The sequence below is a fragment of the Malaclemys terrapin genome, chromosome 5 (genome assembly GCF_027887155.1).
Source record: "Malaclemys terrapin pileata isolate rMalTer1 chromosome 5, rMalTer1.hap1, whole genome shotgun sequence".
Lineage (NCBI taxonomy): Eukaryota > Metazoa > Chordata > Testudines > Emydidae > Malaclemys > Malaclemys terrapin.
In genome coordinates, this window is record NC_071509.1 from 68,391,126 (window position 1) to 68,410,832 (window position 19,707).

Consider the following 19,707-nt stretch of genomic DNA (forward strand, 5'->3'; position numbering starts at 1 on the left):
GCCTTCTGGGGTACACCAAATCACAGGCGCTGACTTTTATTTTTCTTGGTGGGTGCTCCACCCCCGCTGTGCCCCGAGGTATTGCTACTGCTCTGCCCTTTTCCCCAAGGCCCCACCCTTGCTCTGCCTCTTCTCACCCTGCTCTGCCCCCTCCCTCAAGGCCCCCCGCCTGCTTGCTGCTCTCTGCTCTCCCCCGAGCGCCTCCCACCAGTTGCCAAACACCTGGTTGGTGGACCCCACCGAAGAGCTGTGGCTGGTGGGTGCAGAGCGCCCCCTATTTTTTTCTGTGGATACTTGAGCCACAGAGCACCCATGGAGTCGGCGCCTATGCATCAATGCATCTAGATATTTGCCTAGTTTTTCAATAGGCTATATAAAAAGCACTAGCGAAGTCCGTACAAACTAAAATGTCATACAGACAAAACGAGAAAGTAAGCAATTTTTCAATAATAGCATGCTGACACTCTTATATATTTGTCTGATTTTGTAAGCAAGTAGTTTTTAAGTGAGGTGAAACTTGGGGTATGCAAGACAAATCAGACTCCTGAAAGGGGTACAGTAGTCTGGAAAGGTTAACAACCACTGCCCTACAGCGTCGTTACCCCCACTGTTTTACCTCTTTCCAAGTCGCTGTTTTGGAAATCCAGGCCCCAAGCAGGGCCGGCTTTATCGGCTGAATCGGGCCCCGCGCCTAAGAGGGCCCCGCCGCTGTCCATCCCGCCCCCGTCCCCAGCTCACTTCCCCATCCTTCCCTCCCCTGAATCCTCCGCCCCCCTGCTCCTCCCCCTCCCCTGCTTCCCGCGAATCAGATATTCGCGGGAAGTCTGAAAAGAAGCAGGGGCAGGCGGGCAGCAGCAGGTAAGCTGGGGCGGGGGGGTGCGAGGAGGGCTCCAGGGAGGCGCGACACGGCCCAGTCCGGCCCCGGCCGAGCACCCCCAACCCCGGCCCCAGCGGCTCTGGCTCCGGCCCGACTCGGGCACAGGCCCCAGTTCCGGCCAAGCGCGCCAGCCTGGCCCCGGTGCCGGCCGAGCACCCACGGCCCCAGCCCGAGCGGCCCCAGCCCAGCACCACCGGCTCTGGCCCCAGCCTGAGCAGCTCCAGCCCCGGCTCTGGCTCAGGCGTTGGCCCGGCCCCGCCCCAGCTCAGGCGCCAGCCTGGCTCGGGCCCCAGGGCACCCGCTGAGCAGCTCTGGCTCCGGCCCGGCTCGGGTCCTGGGGCATCGACTGAGCAACTCCGGCCCGGCCCTGCGGCTCTGGCTCGGGCCCCGGGGTGCCGTCCCCATCCGAACGCGCTGGCCCGACCACGGCCCTGGCTGAGTGACTCCGGCCCAGCCCCAGCCAAACACCCCCGGCCCTGGCCCCGGCCCCAGCGGCTCCGGCCCGGACCCAAACCCCGTGACCCCAGTCCGATTCCTGGGGGCTGGCTCTGCCCCAAGTCCTCGATCCCATCATAGCTTATTTTTTGAGGTACAGATAATACATAGTTACCCCAGTTAGATCTTCCCTTCAATTCCTTTTCTCACCATTTCAGTGTTCCTCCTTACTTCAGAGCTAACTTTTGTTAGTTACCTTTTCATGACATGAAACACATCCAGTCCCAGGCATTTGCCTGTGTAGCATAAGGGAAATTGTGGGTTTTGGTGGGATTTTAGTTGTTCATCTTGAGGCATATTCCCTCTCCCCCTTATCATATTAACTAATGTGCACATGCCCTGGAGTGTGTATTTAGGCATATTTTAGAAATTTTAAATAAACAGCACTGAAAGCTGCTGCCTCCAGCATTGTCCCATAGGGAATTCCAGGAATGAAATCTCTTCATTCCATCACTGAATTGTAGTATTTCTGGTGTTAATGTGCCAAACAATGTTTAAATACATGAAGTGTTTATTTATATAAGGTCTTTCTAAAAACACAATGTTTATCATGCAGAACAAGACATTATTATGCAAAATTTTACTGTGAAACCATTTTAATTTGTGCAGTATTTTAGTCTTCCTGAATCTAAATGACCTTGTTCCCTAACTTTTCCAAGATAGTTACTACATACATAGTATACCTGGCAACTCTGCCATAGGCTTCTGGGTTCCTTTCTCAGTTGTTTTAGTAGGAGTAAAAAATAATACTTAGTTCTCTGTGACTCTCTGTAGCTTGAAGTAGCACCCTGGACCCCCATATTTGCCACTGTGATATGATTATGATATGTTTTTTGTACAAAGTATGCCTTGTGAGGTATAATTTAAAAAGTCTTGAACTGTTGAACATTAATATACTATTGAATTGTATGTGCTGTGATTGTATATGAAGTTACGAAGTATTACTATGTGTGTGTACTGAAATACATTGTGAAGTTGGGAAATGCCTTTCAGTGACAAAAAAGGAGCACTTAGTAAGACAGATTTACACCAGGACCAGCCATATATGTATTGATGGCCCATTAAGGGAAATCTGCTCTCCCAATGGCCATCCCAGAGATTTCTCAGAGAGGGCAGGTACACATTGAGGGCTGCTTAACCCCCATGTCACAGCAAGGGTCTTTCTAGCAGCTGGAAGAAAGTATAAAAGAAGGGCAATGACATCATCACTTAGTCTGTCTTCTCCCCCATCACAACACCTGGAAGATCTGGAAGACAGACTTTGAACTGGGGAGATTGGTCCCAGGCTGGGAAGGGAATCCAGTCTGTGTATTGAGAATTTAGAGCTGCTTGATTCAAATCTTGTTTAGTCTGTAGAACTTAGACCGTAAATTTATTTTTTTCTTACGTAATCAACTTTGATCTGTATGCCTGCTATTTATAATCACCTAAAATCTACCATTCTATAGTTAATAAATGTGTTTTATATATTCTCTAAAACCATGAGTTTTTGGTTGAAGTGCTTGGGAAATCTCAGCTCAGATTACAAAGGATGGTGCATGTCCACTTTCCATTGACAAAGTGGCAAATTAATTAATGAGTTTTCACTGTCCCAGGGAGTCTTGAGCATTAGAAGACGGTATATTTCTGGGGTGCAAGACTGGGGTGATTGGCCGGTGCCCCTCTCCGTATGATTCATGAGTAAAACTGAGATTTAATCACAGAGGTCATGGAAGTCATGGATTCCATGACTTCCAAAGCCCTCCGTGACTTCAGGCAGCGCCGGCTGGGAGCTGCAGGGTCCCCTGCCGCCTGTGGAGGCCCTGCAGCTCCCGGATGCTGAAAGCAGCAGGGGGGATCCCTACCTGATCCCCACCCATTCCCTGTCACTGCACTGGCAGGGGGAACCCCGAAGCTGGAAGCCACCAGCAGAGGTGGACCCTGTAGCTCCAAGCCCCATGGGTGGTGGGGATCCCTGGAGCTCCCAACCCAGTGGCAGGTGCCCAGGCTCCACATTTTGTCATGGATATGTTTAGTAAAAGTCAGGGACAGGTCATGGCTTCCATGAATTTTTCATTATTGCCTGTGACCTGTCTGTGACTTTTACTAAAAATGTCCCTGACAAAATCTTAGTCTTATTCATGAGTGGCTTATTGAACCTTCATGCAATTTAGCTGGGTGTGGGGCCCCACATGCTGATGGCTGAGTGATCACAGTGCTTGGAGGAGATGACTGTTTTTCACTGGCATAGCATTGTCCCAGGCTGGAGAATTAAGGGGGCACGGCAGTACCACAGTTCCAGGTTGTACCCCGGGTATCCGCTCACAATTTCTCATGCTGCTTTTCATGTGTAGATCAACATAGTGCTTTCCAAATGAAGGCATGTATAATTTTTCCCAATGTGTAATTGGAGAGAGTGAGGCACAGAGAATTGAAGTGACTTACCCAAGGCCAGTAGTAGAACTGGGGATAGAACTCAGGTGCCTTGTCTACTCCAGGGTTCCACCTGCTTCACCATACCTTATAGCAGTGGTACACAAACTTTTCCAGTCACCCCCCCCCCTTACCATTCATGGAATTTGTTTCCCCTTCCCTCCTCCCAGCCATGCCCCATTGCCCCTTGCTTCTACACTTCTGCTGGTGGCAGCACTGCCTTCAGAGCTGGGTGGCTGGAGTGCATCAGCTGCTGGCCAGGGGGTTCATGTTGTATATGGTGTGGGAGGACTATTGTTTTTGTTTTTTTTTTAAATCCGATCCTACCCTGCCCCACAATACCTGCTACCACTCCCACCCCTTTTTTGTTGAATTTTTATCCCATTTCTGCTATTATGGCTGCAGGTCCTGCAGCATCCATAGGATCCCAGTCCCGCTGAAGGGCTCTACTAGTAGGTCTGCTGTGAAAAGTGATATTTGTATGCTTGTTTTTTAAAAGAGCAAAAGGCACGCTCCTTTCCCCCAGAGAAACTCTCACCCCCCCCCAGCTTGCATAAAACTGTTTTATAATATCCTAACTGTTAGCAGGTGGTCTGTTGATCTCATCAACTTCCAGTTGATTGGTTACTGAACTATTTACCGGGTCCTGATACCAGAGTTGGATTTTTTGTCTTGCTTCATTCTTTACAGATAATATCATTATCTGTGTTCATTCGCACTATAAAGGCCAACAGACTTTTTGTAATGTGTTGTAATTTATTGTTAGTCCCAATCTCTATTTTGATATTGGACAGGCCTTTGCACACTGCTGGAATGGTTCTTAAAGGGACTTCAGAGAAAGCAGATTTCTTCTACAGCAGCAGAAAATACAGTAGGAGCAAAGGGTCTGGCATAAGATCTTACTCTCACTCTCACTTCATTGTATGGAGAGGATGAGGTAGATCATGAAAAATTAACCTGATTTCCTTCTTTGAGAAAACAACTGATTTTTTTTTTTAGATAAGGGAAATGAAGTGGATCTAATATGTTTGGATTTCAGTAGAGCATTTGACACAGTAGTGCATGGGAAATTATTAGCTTAATTAGAAAATTGGGGGAACAGTACAAGCATTATAAGATGGATGAAGAATTAACTAAAGGGAAGAAAATAGTGGGTTGTGCTAAAAGTTGAATTATCGGACTGGAAAGAGGTTACTAGCAGTTTCTCAAGGATTGGTCTTTGGAACAATCTTATTAAATATTTTTACTAATGACCTTGGCACAAAAAGTAGGATTGTGCTGATGATACAAAGTTGGAGGCATTCTCAATACAGAGAAGGATCAGAATATTATACAGGAAGATCTGAATGACCTTGAAGACTGAAGTGACCAAAATGGGATGCAATTCAGTAGTACAAAGTGCAAGGTCATGCAGTTAGGGTCTAAGAAGAATAATGTCTGCTGGAAAAGACAGAGGAGACAGATCTGGGTGTGTAGGTTGATCACAGAAAATTATGAGCCACCAATGTGATGTGACTGTGAATAAGGCAAATGCGATCCTAGGATGTATTAGGAGAGGCATTTCCAGTAGAGATAGAGAAGTATTAATGCCATTGTACAAGGGATTGGTAAGATCTCATTTGGAATACTGTGTACAATTCTGGACACTCATGTTCAAGAAAGATTAATTGAAACTGTAACTGGTGCGGAGAAAAGCTATTAGTATGATCGGGACTAGAGAGCCTACCTTATGAGAGGAGGCAAGACCTTGACTTGTTTAGTCTTTCCAAAAGGCTGAGAAGAGATGTGATTGCTTTCTATAAATACATTAGGAGGGTGTTGCAGGGTAGGTACACCCTGTCACGATGCATCAAGTTAAGGTGGGTGGGGGGAGAAAGTGGTGATTTGATGGCTCAAGTGGTCTAGTATTTTGGGTCAATACAGGGCAGCGTGGCCTAATGGCTGGAGTCTGTGGCTGCTGTTCTCTTCAGGGCTGTGCAGCGCGGCTCAATGGCTGAAGTCTATGCGGCCATCCTTCTCTCCAGGATAACGTGGCCCAATGGCCAAGGTCAATAAAGCTGCCTTTCTGCTCAGGGCAGTGCAGCCAAATGGTCAGAGTCAAAACTGTCTTTTGACTGTAAAGTCTGCCCCTTCAAGGGGGCGGGGGTTGACTGCAGCTGGTGGCAGTTGAAGTTGGGCTAGGGGGACCTGGGTCCACCCTTCTCCTCTGGGTCCCAGCCCAGGGTCCTGAGGAACTGGTATTTTTGTGGTGAGTCTGTCTCTCATTGCTACAGTCCCAATCCCTGGCTTCCTACTCTGACTTCCAGTGAAGACAATCTTGTGGCCCCAGTGGTGTCTTCTCTGTCAGCCTCAGCAGTCAGCTGGGTGTCCACCGGGTGTGACGTTATTGACATGAACTGTGTCCGTACAGATCATTGTTGCAACCAGGGTCCTATGGTTGCACCAGCTCTTGTACAGAGGAGGCCAAGTGGGGTATCTATGGGAAGGTTGTAGTTTGCTGGTTATTATTATGCTGTTTATGTGTGTCATTTTTGTATTCGAAGTTATGAATATTGGCTATGTCCTTGTTTGATTCTAAGTAGCCTCAGTGAAGCATTTGGACAACTTCTTGAGAAATGACTATTCTCAGTAAGTGCCCAATCAAGAAACACTTCACTGACAATGGACTTTGGGAGATGCTAATCCACATTTGAGCTTTCCTGGGAACGTTCAAACTAACATGTAAACAATGGCATCAGCCTGAAAAAAAGCTGAATCATTCATAGACACGTGACTTGCCCAGGTAACTGCAAACTCCATCTTGTTGAGGGGATTTTACACAGGAGAACAAAGGGTTTCCACCCACAAGAGAGAGACTATATAAGGCCCTGGAAACCCCTCCATTTTGTCTTCAGCTGGCTCAAAAGATAGTGTCTCCATCCCCAAAGAGATGCCTGAAAGAAACTGGAACAAAGGACAGTAACTATGGGGGTCTGAGTGATTGTTGGACCCAGACTAGGAAGGAGTCTAGTCTGTGAAAGAAGCTTATTGGAACATCTCTGAGGGTGAGATTTACCTGCATTTAGTTTCCTACTGCATTAGGCTTAGACTTGCGTGGTCTTGTTTTATTTTGCTTGGTAATTTACTTTGTTCTGTCTGTTATTACTTGGAACCACTTAAATCCTACTTTTTATATTTAATAAAATCATTTTTACTTATTAATTAAGAGCAAGTCATTAATTCCTGGGGGAGCAAACAGCTGTGCATATCTCTCTATCTGTTATAGTGAACAATTTATGAGTTTATCCTGTATAAGCTTTATACAGAGTAAAACTGATTTATTTGGGGTTTGGATCCCATTGAGAACTGGGTATCTGGGTGCTAGAGACAGGAGCACTTCTTAAGCTGTTTTCAGTTAAGCCTGCAGCTTGTGGGGGACGTGGATCAGACCCAGGTCTGTGTTTGCAGCAGGCTAGCGTTTCTGGCTCAACAAGCCAGGGTACTGAAGTCCCAAGCTGCCAGGGAAAACGGGCTCAAAGGTAGTCTCAGCACAGCAAGTGGCAGTCCCAAGGGGTTTTCTGTGACCCAACTCGTCGCATCGGGGTCTCAGCATGGATGGCCTCTGCAGCCTGGGGATCTGGCAGCTTCCTGGTAGGAGCATGCAACACATGTCTGGTTTCCTCTGTGCTCAGCCCAGACTGAGCTGAGCTACTCTTTTATACTCTGGTTCCAGTCTGAGCATGCCCAGCATGGGTCAGTGGGTGTGGCTTCTTCAGCCTACAAAGTGTGGTTACCCCCTGCAGAACCAGTGCAGGGTAGGTATTCCTGTCACATGGGGGTAAATACCAGGGAGACTGAAGAGCTGTTTAAGCTAAAAGACAATGGTGGCACAAGACCAACTGGATATAAACTGACCAGGAACAAATTCAGGCAGGAAATTAGAAGAAAGTTTCTAACCATCAGAGGGGTGAGATTCAGGAACAGTCTCCCATTAGGAGTTGTGGGGGAAAGCAATTTAATTAGTTTTAAAGAGAGAGCTGGACAAATTTATGAGTGCGGTTTTATGATGGGGTTGCTTGTAATGGTGATGGGCAGGGTACAAAAGCCCTTAGGCTCACTTCTAGTTTGCCATGCTTCAGGTTTCAGCTGGCCACCTGCAGAGGTCAGGAAGAGATTTTGTACCCCCAACATATTCTGTGAGGTTTTTTTATCTCCTTCCTCTGAAGCATCAGGGTTGGCCACAACTGAAGATGGGACACTGGATGAGGTGGACCAGGCCTCTGAGGTGTCACCGAGCATTTTTTCTTTTGAGTGCTTGGCTGGCTGGTTCTTGCTCATATGCTCATGGTCTAACTGATCCCCATATGTGGGGTTGGAAAGGAATTCTCCCCCAGGTCAGATTGACAATGACCTTGGGGATTTTTTTGGTCTTCGTCTGCAGCGTGTGGGTACAAGTTACTTGCGAGGATTATCTGGGCATTTAATCATTTCCCTGTCATTGCAGTATTGGGATTCCCGCCAAGACCCATTCAACTGGCTTATACAGAACATCTAGATCAGTTCTGGGAGAACACTTCATCCAGTTCTCTGGGATCCAAAAAAAACCTTACTTTAACTCCAGATTTCATCACACAGGTTCTTTTATTTGGCATTCAGCAGTGCTATGCTCAGTTGATCAGACTCAAGTGTGGGGGATGGGGTATAGGGTGTACCACACATCTAAAGTTACACAGAATACGTGTACACATTACATTGTATTTCTGTACATTGCATCACACGTTTTGGAATTGGCTTGGTTACTTTTCAGGAAAAAATCCCTATGCAGCATGCTCTGTCCATGCATTGTCCAGACTCAATATGGTATTTAACTCATCTCTACATTCCTAACTTGTCTTGTCCATTGTTAGTATATGGTTCTCTCTGTGTTCTCCCTCTTAGCTGGCTCAGGCATTCTGTGTTTTTAGCCTACTGACCTATTTACTTATCTTATTTAGCACAAAGTTCTGTTTTCAGCCTAGCTATCTGTTTACCTCCCTAATCCTGTCCTCCAAGAAATGAGGCCTCCCTCCATGTGTTAATTACATGTCAGGCCAGCCCTTTGCCTCATACAGGGGCCTTGAGGACTGGTGCACCTTGGTCCTACCTAGTCTCTGCCTGTGGCACATAATAATCTAGTCTCCTGTGAATCTCATTTACTTTGGTCTAATTTCCATTGCTGGGCTTAGTGTACGAGTGCTGGGTCTTGTTTGTGGCCTGTGATATACAGGAGGTCAGACTAGATGATCTAGTGGCTCCTTGAGGTCTTAATCCTATGAGCAAAGGGAGACCATTCCAAGTTTAGGACAAATCATGAAAAAGACACTCAAGGGTTGGAAGGTGACACAAGATTCAGCAGAGTGAAATCCGTTAGAGTGCAGGATCAGGAAGAGAGGACAGCTGAAATGTAGATAGGAGCAGATCTGTTTAGTACTTTTTACAGGTGTGGTTGATTAGCTAGAATGTGATGTGCATAAGGGTGATTAAGTCAGTGAAGGGATGTGAGTTAAATGCTCACATTTGCAAATAAAGTAGTACAATTTTATACAGCATATATTTTAAGAAAGTCTTGGTGCCTTAGAGAAATGCCCTCCTTTTCTGAGGACCAACAGAATGCATCAAAAATGCCTTACTGAGGCCCATCTTACTGGAACTGGTGAATGCTAGGAGGAATCCCAGGAGAGCGTGGGGACCAATTGGTCAGTCAGAGGGGGTGCAGATCAGGCTTTTGTTTGATAGCTGACAGCTGGGAAGGGGTTAATGGGTTGACAGCTGGAAGGAGAGTGGTCAGGCACTTTACGTATTGGGGGATATGTTCATTTTAATGAGTTATTATTAGATTGAACATCTATGTCCTAGACTGTAGTGTGCTCTTAAAATATTATACATTCTGTAGACAGCTGGGATCCAGGGAGAGAGGCTGCCAGATCTGCTGGTCTATTTTCAGTGCCACCTGAAAGATATGGGGAAATGAGACACTAAGGGTAGCTTCATATGGTAATATGTGGAAGCTACAACATTCTTCAGACTGCTATCTATAATTAAGCTACTATCCGTTATGTACATTAGTAGTGGAGAAGGGGAGGAGTAGAGAGAGATATTATAGGGAGATGGTGGGGATTAATTGGGTCAAAAAGGGAGAGCATTGACTGTAAATTGGTTTCATTATAATGTTGCATTTATTATATATGCTCTGACACAGGCTGCAGAACACTTAGAAACTTTGAGAGAGCCTGAAATGGAGTTTGAATTGTCCTTTGTTCCCTGGCTAATCATTATTGTAGTGTTGACAGATTCCAGAGGGAGCTGTGTCCAGCTTTTCTAAAGAGATGGATGATTGCTGTGAAGAAAAGCCCCTGAGGGTGGTGGTGGAGCAAGTCATAGAAAGTAAACGGAGGGATCATAGTCACCCTTACATCCCTCCACCCCCAAAACACTTTAAAAATTAAAACTGTGATTTTTCTCAGGTATTGCCCAGCAATTGAATTTTCATGTGCAAGCAAGATTTACTTGTACTGTAGATGATTCTCAACTGTATGTCATTCTTTCATTAGATCTGCTAGTAGAGTTGTTTGGCCTATAGAGTATCTGGCCAGGATCAGAGTTTAAATGAGAGTAAACTGACTATAACTCAATTCAGAGAGAGACTGCGATTATGCTGGAAAGTCCAAGTCAGAAGAAATGTCTGAATTTATATCAGCTCTCACTGAGCTGGGCATTTGCCCACCTTTTTAATTACTCAGATTTGTAAACTGGGTGTTTTTTGGGACTTGCATCTTCTTTCAAATGCCTGCATAGCATTCTGTCACTTACACTTGGCCAGAAGGTTACAATCTTCTCTCTCTAATGAAGGCCGTTCCTCAGTGACCCATTCTGAATATACCAAGTCTTGAAGTCAGGTCTGGAAGCTCCCAGACCAGCTGCCGCATCCTGGCCTCCATCCAATGTTTGCTGAAACATGGTGGGCTGAGAAGCTAGTAGGATGACAATCTCAGCCAAGGTAACACCCATGGAATCCTTGATTAGAGGATCATCCGGGCTCCACCAATTGGTCCAACCACGTTATTTAAGTCAGAATGAGTCACAGGAAGTTGTCTGAGCAGGAAGGTGATTTCCTGTTGCGGCTGCATTTGACCCTGCTTGTACCTGCTTCTTGAACTGAACCCTGTTCCTGATTCCTGCTCTGCTCCTGCCTCCTCCCTGCCTTTGCTCCTGTTCCCACTATGCTCCTTCTCTGTGCTTGATCGTTGCCTCTTCTCCAGTTCCTGCCTTTACTTCACTTCCACCATCAGTTAGCAGTCCTGTCTGTGACCCTGGCCTCCAACTTCTAACACTGGCTCTGGCATTTGGTATCTGACCTCGGCTGTGACCAACAGCTTCAATTCCTAACTCTGACTCTGGTTTGACCCCTGGCTCTGGTAATTAAGCGGTTGACTTTGGTGCTGACCCTTGGCTTCCCCACCCCCCCCTTCTGGATGTGTGCTCTGCCCACTAGACCTGACTCTTGCTCTGACTACTAGACCAGACCACCTACATCCTGGCCCACAACACCCATAACTTTGCACTGCAGTATGTTCTACATGGAGCTATACTTCAAGACTTCTGAAACTTCAGCTGGTGCAGGATGTGTTTTAGTTTGCTGAATCAGCATGTCATATCTTCAGAATGGAGTCTCTTCACTTAGTGCTAATAGCCATAGGTCTGTGTGACTGTTTGGCACCCGTTGATCTGAAGGAGGCTTACCGTCATATTCTATAATATAAACCAACCAGAGGTTCCTCAGATTCTCTGCAGGACACCTGCACTTTCAGTTTAATACCGTGTTCTTTGGTTTAGTATTGGTCAGCCCCAAGGACTGTCTTGAACATAATCGTGGTCATTGCAGCATCCTTCAGGAAGAAAGGGATCTGAATAACTCCCAGTCTGGCCCAGTCCCCCGCATTTGAGATTCTGGCAGCTCAGCTTGGTAGTGAATTGGGAGAAGAGTTCTCTTACTCTCTCACAGACACTGTTGTAATAAAGGTAATGGTGGACAGACAGTCTTTACCACCCCGACATAATCCTCAAACTAGAGACCCTACTTGAACTTGTCCACTTCAGTGAGTTAGTGCCTATCTGTTTGTGCATAGCAACATATTGCTCTGTTAGAACCTGGTCCCAGGCTTGAATTCATTCTTTGCCTTGCCAGCATCTGTTTTTCTTCTTTTCCTCAATAGAGGAGAATATAGAGGACCTAATTCCTTTCCTTCAACCACAAAAATCACACCTCAGTTGGGAGCTGGCCAGGCGTCACACTATAAAGCGAACCTCACTTCTGGACTCCCAGTGCATCAATATGGATGGAGCAGTCACAGTTCAGTCAGTTGAGGCATCATCTCCTCAAGAACAAAAGCTTGACCTCCCTTGTTTTGAGCAGCCAGTAGATTGGCTATGGGGGACTTGAGAGCCACATCCTAACCAGGTCCAACAATGCCCCCATGATGGCCTACCTGAATCATCAAGGCTGAACTTGGAGTATTCTCTTCCAAAATCTAATGATGTCTTCTACTAGGCAGAGAAAATCCTGGGGTCTGTCAAGGCCCTACATGTGACCAGAGATTGTGCTGAGCCAGAAAAGCCTCCATCTGGATGAATGCTATCTCTAGTGGGAAGTCTTCAGCCAAGAAGTGACTTGGTGTGATGCTCTGTACCTCGGGGGAACACCCAGTACCCCATGTTCATCCTTGTAAAATGATTGTGTCGTATCCAATGCAAAGTTTGTTATGTCAGGTGTCTTCGGAAGGCTCATGATGCACTGAGTATTGTTGTTATAGAATGTTATAGGTTATAATTTCATGTATGTAGTTATGAGGCTGAAAATGTATCCTCATGGCTTAAAATAAGCCCAGGCAAAAATGGGGTTCAGAGCCTCTGTGCTAGCTCCATTAGGGTCCAGACCTCTGCCCTCAGCTCTCTTAGAGTCCATAGGAGGTTTACCAGTGGGGTTCACCCCTCCTCTCCTGTAGCTAGCCTCTTTAGGGCAGTTTCTTTGTCTAGGACTCTTGTTTAGTGTGTCTCTATCCCTTTTAGTTAAATATAGTTCTCACTTGCTCTTGATTCAGACTTATTTGGTTCTATCTTCACCAGTCCATGCTCTCTCCTGTTATGAAAAGCAATTTTCATCCCAGAGTCTGAACTCACAACCCTGGCTTGTGGAAAATGAAATATCACATAGAGAAGGTTTGTTCTGTGGACTTGCTCCCAATTTGGTCTCATCCATTCACCTTACTTAGGAGGTCTCACTGTTGAGTTTCTGCCACAAACCTAAGGCAAGACTTGAGGTCCGGTCCCATTCTCTATATGTCTGATGAGTTCTACCTTTCTGAAACCAAACACTTCCACGAGTCCCTTTTCTTTGTGTTGTGCAAAGGGCCCCACAAAGAGTAGAAGTAATCCGTATACATCCTCTGCCACTAGATAAGAGCCAGCATCTGGTACCCCTAGTTCCTTATGTGTGTTCCCTACTCAGAGAAGCTACAAAATCCAAGAGATGGCCATCTCCTGGATGTAGCATAAAGGGGCTTGATGGGTTAGCTGTGCTGAGTAGCCATGTGACATGTGCTGAGACTTTCGGAGGATATGCACAAATCAGCTGATGTCGCCTTTGTTAGTGGGGTTCTCAGAGAGGTCTGGTAGTAACCATAGTACTGCTGTCTTGGGGAGGAGATATGCTCTCCCTAGTGGGCTCTGGTAGGTCTTCTCACCTCACATCTCCCCTTATGATGCCATGGTAGTTCAGTTCCCCTCAGATGCTTAAGGTAATACTCCCCTGGTTTAATGATGGGGATCTAGAGGAGGGTGTTCTCAATAAGGAATGTTCAGCTGTGCCATGCATTTTATGATGCAATTCAACAAAATCCAAATTTGTGGACTTTTAGGTCATGCTGAAAGCTCATTTGTTTTCCCAGGTTTTCTGGGGGAGGCAAGATCCGTGCACACTATGATGCTGAAGCCATCTTAGATAGATGAGCAGCTAAATGGTAGTTTTGGGAGATTTTCATTTGAAAAATATCTAGGAGGTCTGGGAAGACTGAATCTGTTGGAAACTAGTCTTTATTTATTCCATATAAGAGGTGTACATGCAACCAAAGCACTAGATAGGTGCATTTTAAAAACAGAACGGTCAGGTAGCGATCTATTTGAATGTACAAATTATTTATGAAATTTCTGTTGACGTGAACCATTATGAACAAAATAGTATACAAAATGTTTACCAGACCTTAAAACAATTTTAAACATAGAGCGAGCTGGTGAGGGGGTCCCTTTAATAATGTCACATTAAAAACAGTTTTGCTTCTGTGTTTATCCATTTTAAGCCTTGAAATTTTTTATTCATGTTGAGAATTAGTCACGTTTTTCTAGGAGGATAGGGAAAGAGGAATGTGAAAGAGCTTTAAAACAAAACAAAACAAACAAACAAAGAAACAAAAAAACACCACAACACACATTGCGTGTGTTTTTTTTTCTTGTTCTTCTAGGAAGTATTCAAACTCTTAAGATGATGCTATGCCACTCAACAGGCCAGGGTACAAAAATGCTAAATTTATTGATAGACTGCAGAGTCCAATTTGCATTTCAAATCAGACTGCACAGCTCCCCAAACAAGTAAGTGCCCCCACAATGTATGGAACCTGTGTTTTTCCTCCAACAATCCATGACAAACATTGTGTAATGTGTGTGTGTCGGGGGGCTTAGGTTTGGTTTTAAGCTTCACCATCTTGAAAAGGTTCCATCTTTTAATGAGGTATTACAGCCTACTGATAATTTTGCATGCTATACAGCAGAAAAAAAATGATAGAAAATTTATGTAAACATCTCACTGGCTTATCTTAAATTCATATCTTAGTACTTTGTGGCATTGTGAGAGATAATTTACCTTAAATCGAGGATTTGGTGGGCTGTCAGTAATATTCTCTATTTCATACGTTCTGCTTTTTTATTTATATACTTGGAAAAAAAACACTTTAAACTACAAAGGTGTATTCCTCTTTTAAACAAGTCCTCTTGCAGCCTGTCAGAATACATTATAGAATAAGTATATTATGTATTTCTAATACTAATTATACCCAAATAGTATAGATATGGGGGAGAGAGAGAGAGAAAATGAAGGAGAATATTAGTAATGTACCGTATGTGAACAAGAGTGAGACAACTACTGCAGCATAAAGAACCCACAGGCATCTGGGCTTTCCCACTTTGGTAGCAAATGGGGGGAATTATGGGTTGGTGGTCTGCTTCATGTTAGGAGGACACCCCTCCATCTGTTCTCAGTGCAGCCTGTTTCCAATTTAAAACGCAGATTTCAATACAAACCTCAGTTTCTTTTCCCAATTTTATATGCAAAGCGAGGCTTATGAATTACAGTGTCACTGCCACTGGGACCGAGACCAAATTTCCCCCCAAAATTCACTGGCTATTCATTTGAATACCTGTTTACAGTGATAAACAATGGGCAGCTTTGAAAAGAAAAATTGATAATCTTCACGGAAGAGCAATTTGAATGAAATTACACTTGACAGCCTGTCTCCAAGCAAACAAGGATAGAGAGAGAGAGAGAGAGAGAGAGAGAGAGAGAGCCTTAGCTAAGCTCTGAGGACTTGCCTAAGCCTCTGCTGTTGGAGCTTCCCAGGAAAAAAGCACCCCACACTTTTTCCAACATCTAATTGAAGCTTTTGATTAATTCTGTGTAGCAGTTTGTAGTGAAGAAAGGTAGCCATGGAAGAGAATATGGAAGAGGGACAAACACAAAAAGGTATTGTGATAAATAGTTTTCCGTTTACAAATATATTATTTCACAGTTTCCTTATTTGCTTTAGGTGCATGCCTATAAGGCTAGTGAATATCCTGGTGTAGCAGATGGGAAAGCTTTTTCTTTCCGTTTGGCTTCTTGAAGTAATGCTTGGAATTAATATCGTGATTGTGAATATTTAAGACTTACGGAATTCAAATGCAGAGTCCTATATGCATAGTAGTAACACTGCAAGCTTTTAACGTGAACTGTTTCCCAGATCAGTCCTTTGTTAACCTTCATTTATTTCATGTTTTCACGGTTGTCTAGCTGGGTCAAGGGAGCCCACTGTGAACTATGAGAGAGCCACTCACACAATATTTGGAGCTAGTTGGAGTTAGAAATCTAACAATGTAACCATTATTTACGCCTTTGAATGAGTGTCCAGACTGAACAAAGACCTGGAGTATATTTTGTATATATTTGGGAGGTGTCTATATTTCTTTCACTCCCCCCCACATTTCTCTTTAGGTATCTGTGGAAGCAGACTTGCTATAGTATCTATCAAGGGATTGGTTGTAAATTTTGCAGTGTATATATTCAGTTAGCTTTTTGTTTTTGCACAGTGCAGTTCAGTTTTTTAGAAAAAAATAAATACACAGCATGGTCATGGTATTCCTATTTTAAAATCTCTGGCCAAAGTTGTATGTAGCTGATTGTTGCTGGGCGTATTACCATTTTTTAAAGGTAAACCTCTAGATTGTTATTGCTTGTACAGTATATCAAGTTGTAGCTCAGGAAAATATACTGTTTGTAAAGTCCTTTTCTCTAAGGAGCAGAGTGTATGATCACTGCAACTGTGTTCTCTTTCTGTTCTGTCCATGCTGGATTTTATCTAGATGTATTGAAATAAGGGCATTTTTTGTATCACAAGTGCAAAGGTAATGCTGGCAAAGATCTGCCACATCTAAATCACAGGTACTGTTTAATCTAAATTGATCTGGAGATCAATGCCTGAGAGGGGCATTTTGGAGGTAAGAAAATCAGATAACCTAAACTCCATGTAGATGCATATTTCCTGAGTTGATGCCATATTCTGTTTTTCAACACTCTGATCAATCTGCTTGCTACATGTAAATGTCATGCTTGCTCATTAGAAATGACCCACTTAGACTAAATGCAGCTTTGGAGTGTTTATTATCTTGCTTTTATCTAGATGTACAGTAGATTGTCTCACAACAAAGCAGAATATATGTATCAAATTTGGAGAAACAATATATAATTCAGGACCCCTAAATTCCTCATTTAAAAATCCAATTGGAAAACTGTAAAAATTACCAAAGAAAAATGTGAATCAATTGCTATAGATAACTGTGTCCTTATTGTTCAAATGATAAGCAGTTGGAAAGACCAATAGCCTCTCAAAACAATGTGATTAATAGTGTGATTACAACAATAGCTAATGCAACAGATTTTTTTTCCCATTTAGAATGCCATGCCTTTAGTAGTGCCCAGCTGTCATCACAAGCATGGGCAGAAATGTGTTGAGATCCCAATAAATGACATTTATTTTCCCTTATGGGGGAAGGGTGGTGTTGATTAGTTGCTGTGACCATATTTGCGGATCTATTGTGGGAAAGAGGAGTACCCTTGCCCCCATAGAAGGCTGGAATTCAAGATTAATAAAATGAGGGAATAAAATGAGGACCCATGAAGAGAAGGAGTGTTGGGACATGAGTTTGTAAGGGGTTGTTAAGGAAAGTACTGTGATCACTGGTCACTACAGATGCTTTAAAGGCAGCACTTTGCCTTTTGGAGGAAAAATATTGTCTCTAGTTACAGACTTTGGTACTTCTGTCCTAAGTTGCTTTCACATACCATAACACTTCTATTGTGGTGTACTTTGCCAAGATTGAGCAATGTATAGTTATAATTTAGCTGGACCATCTCTTGTTGTTTTTCCTTAATGGAATATCCCAACAACTTTCATCACGACATGTTGATTCTAATTTTCTTCATGCTTCCATCTTGAGTGAAATGGCTTGTTTCCGCCTCTCTCCTTCTCTCTTCCTGCTATAAAATCAATGGGAGTATAAATTGTCACTGCTCACCAACTCCTGCACTCTTGTAGCAGATGCTTCGAACCACCCACGGCACGGCATTACATGTTGCTAGCAGCCATGATGGAAGTGAATAGTTTCATATTGGTGCATTTCACAAATACAATGCAAATAGCGCTAATATGATACTTGCTGCTTCAACAACCATTTTATTCCTATGGAGTCAAATACAATAAAATACCAGTGAGTACAAACAGTATGTTTTCTATAGTGATACACTGAATGTCACTGTTTAAGCAAGGGATTCTGCCTGTATATTCTCTATAAATTCCAGTTTTTGATAGTTAAAAGTTCTTTTTAGGCTATAATTTGGGAAACAAACTACCAGCAAAGGAGACTGCTGGGCAGAGACATTAGCCTCAGAAATCAGACAAATAATACATAATATGTATTAATTGTCTGGTTTCTGATGCTGATTCACTGTGAAGCTGCATCATGGTTGGGGATGAGACGCTCTAGTGTTCTAATGCTTTCTCCAATATTGTCTTGCTATGTGGAAGTAGCTTCTCCTCTCCACTTCAGTTTCCGCATTCAGAAAATAAAGCTCATGCTAATCTACCTTGTTAATGTTTGTTCAGCAGTTTAAATATATAAAAGTGCTCTGTATTTATTATCTATTCATTTTTGCACTTAAACGATGGGAAGGCCCCTTTTCTTTTCTTGTTGGTCGCTGGCCCATCTCATCGTCTCCCAAGAGAGCAGAGGTTGGTGATAGTCTTACTAAATATCTATAGCATAATATCTTGGGAGACCTTTCAGCCATTACAGTTTCTATGAAAGCAATATAAAGAGCTGTACCTGTTATGCTGGTCCCATACTCCCACTGTTCCTCCCAGGCTGCATCGGTCAAGCTGCCCCCAGCACAGCTGGCACCTGTGTTGGAGCACGGTGTCAAATCCTACACTGGGGCAACACAGCGGTCCCCGACGCCCTGGATGAGCAAGGGGAAGCCGCCCCTCCCCCTGCTGTGCAGTCTTCGTTGTCATCTCTGGATGAAGCGGTGGTGGGCCTCTTGCAAACGAGTAGCCTCCCCGAAAACTTCCAGGAGCATCAGGCCCTGCTCAAAAGGATGGCTGCCAACCTGAACTTGGAGGTTTAGGAGTTAGCGGAGGAGTCCGACCTCTTTAATGTCACCTGGCCCGGGTTGCATTGCCCATCCACCCAGGGGTCCTTAAAATTGCCAAGTTTATGTGGCAGACCCCCTCTTCCATTCCGCCTACCTCCAAGAAGGCAGAAAAGAAGTATTATGTGCCCACAAAGGGATTTGAGTACCTGTACACCCACCCTCCAGCAGGGTCCCTCGTCGGGTCCACCATCAACGAAAGGGCCAGGCAGGGTCAGGTGAGTGGCACACCCAAACATAAAGACACCAAGAGGCTGGACTTGTTTGGCAGGAAAATTTATTAGACAGCCAGCCTTCAATTTCGGGTGTCTAGCCATCAGGTCCTGCCAGGCAAGTACAACTTCAACCTGTGGGACTCCATCAGCAAGTTCAAGGAGGGCCTCCCACAGGACTGAGCCCAGGAGTTCGCCGCCTTGGTGGAAGAGGGCAAAGCGGTGGCAAGAGGTGCTCTCCAGATGGCCTGGGACGCTACAGACTCGGCGGTCAGGGTTGGTGCCTCTGCGGTGGTCATGAAGCGCAGCTCTTGGTTACAGTCCTCTGGACCTTCTATTTGAGGGAGCAGGGCTCTTTTCAGAGTTGACTGATGCACAGCTCCACGGCCTTAAAAACTCCCATGGCACCCTCCGTTCCTTGGGCCTACACACCCCTCAGCTATCTAGAAAGCCATTCTGTCCACCCCACCTCCATCAAGATCCTGGGGTGTCCCCTGGTCCATCTCCTACATGAAGAACAGGACAAAGGATGTAAACAGCAGCACCCTTTGTGTGCCCATTCCTCTGCCCAGCCTGGTTCTTCCAGAAGCCAAGGAAGCCAGAAGCAGTCATTTTGAGGATGTGCTCAAGGATGGTACTCCAGTCACTTCCCAGGATCCACCCCCCTGCTCTTTCCTCAACCGCCT

General features: G+C 44.7%; 1 protein-coding gene across 2 annotated transcripts in view; it reads left to right on the forward strand.

Moving 5' to 3' along the window:
- The window catches only part of GPM6A (glycoprotein M6A), a 334,124-nt gene that overhangs the window by 102,583 nt on the left and 211,834 nt on the right, over positions 1 to 19,707 (forward strand). Inside the window, exon 1 of one of the 2 annotated variants that reach the window (XM_054030899.1) lies at positions 15,130 to 15,590. The exons of the other annotated variant lie outside the window; for it this stretch is intronic. Within the exon in view, the coding sequence (XP_053886874.1) occupies positions 15,554 to 15,590 (37 nt within the window). The 5' untranslated portion in view covers positions 15,130 to 15,553. Of the gene's footprint in view, positions 1 to 15,129; positions 15,591 to 19,707 lie in introns of those variants that run through there. 2 annotated transcript variants of the gene reach the window in all.